Below are 2,603 nucleotides of genomic sequence, written 5' to 3'. Positions count from 1 at the left end.
TGCTGTTGTTCTAGTGGTTTGCTTCCCTTGTCATTGCAAGCTCAAGAATGAGACTCAATCTAAAGTAGGAATTCAGTGTTTGAACTTAACAAGAATTCAGATTAACCAGAGTAGGTTTTCTTGTTTTTCTGTAGACCTCACATTACCACAGGCTTAAACCACATATCAGATTTTTATGGATACATAAAACCCATATCACAGAGCAGCATTTTATAAAAACAAAATTTCCACCAACTTCACCCCTTAGTTGCTCCCATACATTTATTTTACAATGTGAAGAGATAATTATAATTATTAGGTTTATCTTAGGATAAGCTAGTGTTGAACCAGCCACATCAAGAAGTCTTGTGATAGTCATTAGTAAGCTTTCTATTCTCATTACAAGTAGTGGAGCTAATCAATTAGCATTAAAGAGAAAGGCTTATTGTTACTATGAAGGTTTGGAGGCCCAAATCCTTTATGAATTGACTTCATTGATGTGTATCTGTGGTTATACATTACTGGGGGGACAAATTATAGAAAAAACTCTCCATTTTATAGTCAATAAAGACACAGGACAAAAAACATTCTAATTGCAAAATCTCCTTTATAGCATGGCTCTAGTAAAGTAAGGATTGCTCACTAGGCTCAACCTCTCTGATTCTAGCCCTTCCCAACAGAAGTAGAAGACATATATTTAACAAACACATAAGAATTTGGAGACTGGAAATGATGCAATCTGTAACAAAGTTCACTATGAAATATTTCAAAATATAAAAATAACTTCTAAATATTGCATCCTATTATGTTTTATATGAATCACCCTTTCTGTTAATTAAAGACTTCATTTGATTTTGTTAAATGTACTACTTCTCTTTTATTTCTTCTTTAATCTGAAAATTGAACTCTGATATTTATTGTAATGTTCTTTATTTGCTAATAATATATCAACACATTTTTTTCAATCACACACTCAACTTTTATTAATATATCCATGAGACATCATTGCAATATCAAGTCCTACAACATAAATAATGTTTCTAAGAAAATATTTTCCTACCAAGTTGTCTCCTCAGAGCATCCTTAATCTCATTATTCCTGAGGCTGTAGATGAGAGGGTTCAACATGGGAATCACCACCATGTAGAACACAGACAATACTTTGTTCTGGTCTGTGGAGTAGCTGGACTTAGGCATCACATAGATGAATGTGACTGTCCCATAGAACAGAGTGACTGCAGTGAGGTGTGAGGTGCAAGTGGAGAAGGCTTTCTGGCGACCCTCAGTGGAGCGCATCTTAAGGATGGTGATGAGGATGTAGGTGTAGGAGACAACAATGACAAACACTGTGATTACAATGACAATGCCAACAGAAATAGTGGCCAGAACAATAGAGACACTGTCATCAGAACAGGAGAGTTCAACTAAAGGAGTAAAATCACAGAAAAAATGATTGATTTTATTTGGTCCACAGAAGAAAAAAGAAAAGAAAGAAAGGGTGAAGGATGATGCATTAAGAAAACCACTTATGTATGCTACTATAAGCAGTTGGATACAGACTTGTGTGGACATCTTCATAGAATAAAGCAGTGGGCTACAGATTGCCATGAAGCGATCATAAGCCATAGTAGCCAGAACAAAGCACTCAACTGTCCCAAAGAAAGCACCTGAACCAAGCTGAAAAACACATCCAAGATAGGTAATGGTACTTTTCTCCACCAGAAAGTTGATAAGCATATTGGGTGTGACAGAAGATGAGTAGCCTATGTCAGCAGAAGCCAAATGACTTAGAAAAAAATACATGGGGTGATGGAGTTGGGAAGAGACTCTGATGAGGAGGATGGTACTGAGGTTTGCAGACACAGTCACCAGGTAGATACACAGGATGATGGTGAAGAGGACAACTCTCAGGACTGGGTCATTTGTTAAGCCCAATAAAATGAACTCTGTTACTGCAGTGTGGTTCCTATCCTCCAGGAAAGCCATGGGACAGTGTAGTTGTTGTTAGATCAAAGCTGTGATCCAGGAAGGGATTTATAAAAATTACATTATTTTCAGCAACTCAATCTTGGGTATAACAAATAAATGTATCATTCAAAGACACCTGACAGTTTCAATTGGCAATATTTTAGTCAGGATTCTGGGTATACTATTTTTTTGTATTTAATGTGACTTAAAGTTAAAAGAAATGCTAGTAAGCTTCTTTCCAATAATGTATTTCTTGCTTTTTAGTTCTATATAGTAAAATATATCTATGTGGTTTTATAGCTGAAGGTTAAAAATATGAGACTTACATAAAAAAACAAAAGTTATAAATACCACAAGACAGAAAATGTGCACCCACAGAATTGTGTGATGAAAGCTTAATGGCTTACCTTACTAAGTGCTTACTAAGCACCAAGGCAAGACATAGAATTTTATATATGGTTCTTTAGTTTCTAACAGGTAGAAATCTTACTAATTCTATTTCATTGACAGTATTTTATTTTAAAATGGCAAGAAGTCTAGAGTCTGCATATGAATCTCAGGAAGGCTGACCTTGATTTAAACCTTTAATAGCTATTACTTATGAAAGCATCTCAATGATGTTCAGAGCACATACACATTTCAGATGTAAAACAAAGT

The 2,603-nt window shown here is 35.2% G+C and overlaps 1 protein-coding gene across 1 annotated transcript; it reads right to left on the bottom strand.

The window, feature by feature from the left end:
- Positions 1–1,019: 1,019 nt before the first annotated feature.
- LOC127228149 (olfactory receptor 502) lies at positions 1,020–1,964 on the bottom strand. Its single transcript, XM_051192623.1, has one exon. The coding sequence runs from the start codon at positions 1,962–1,964 to the stop codon at positions 1,020–1,022; it is 945 nt and encodes a 314-aa protein (XP_051048580.1).
- Positions 1,965–2,603: the final 639 nt, after the last annotated feature.

Source organism: Phodopus roborovskii, unplaced genomic scaffold (assembly GCF_943737965.1).
Source record: "Phodopus roborovskii unplaced genomic scaffold, PHOROB, whole genome shotgun sequence".
NCBI lineage: Eukaryota > Metazoa > Chordata > Mammalia > Rodentia > Cricetidae > Phodopus > Phodopus roborovskii.
This window is presented reverse-complemented; position numbering and strand designations above follow the sequence as displayed.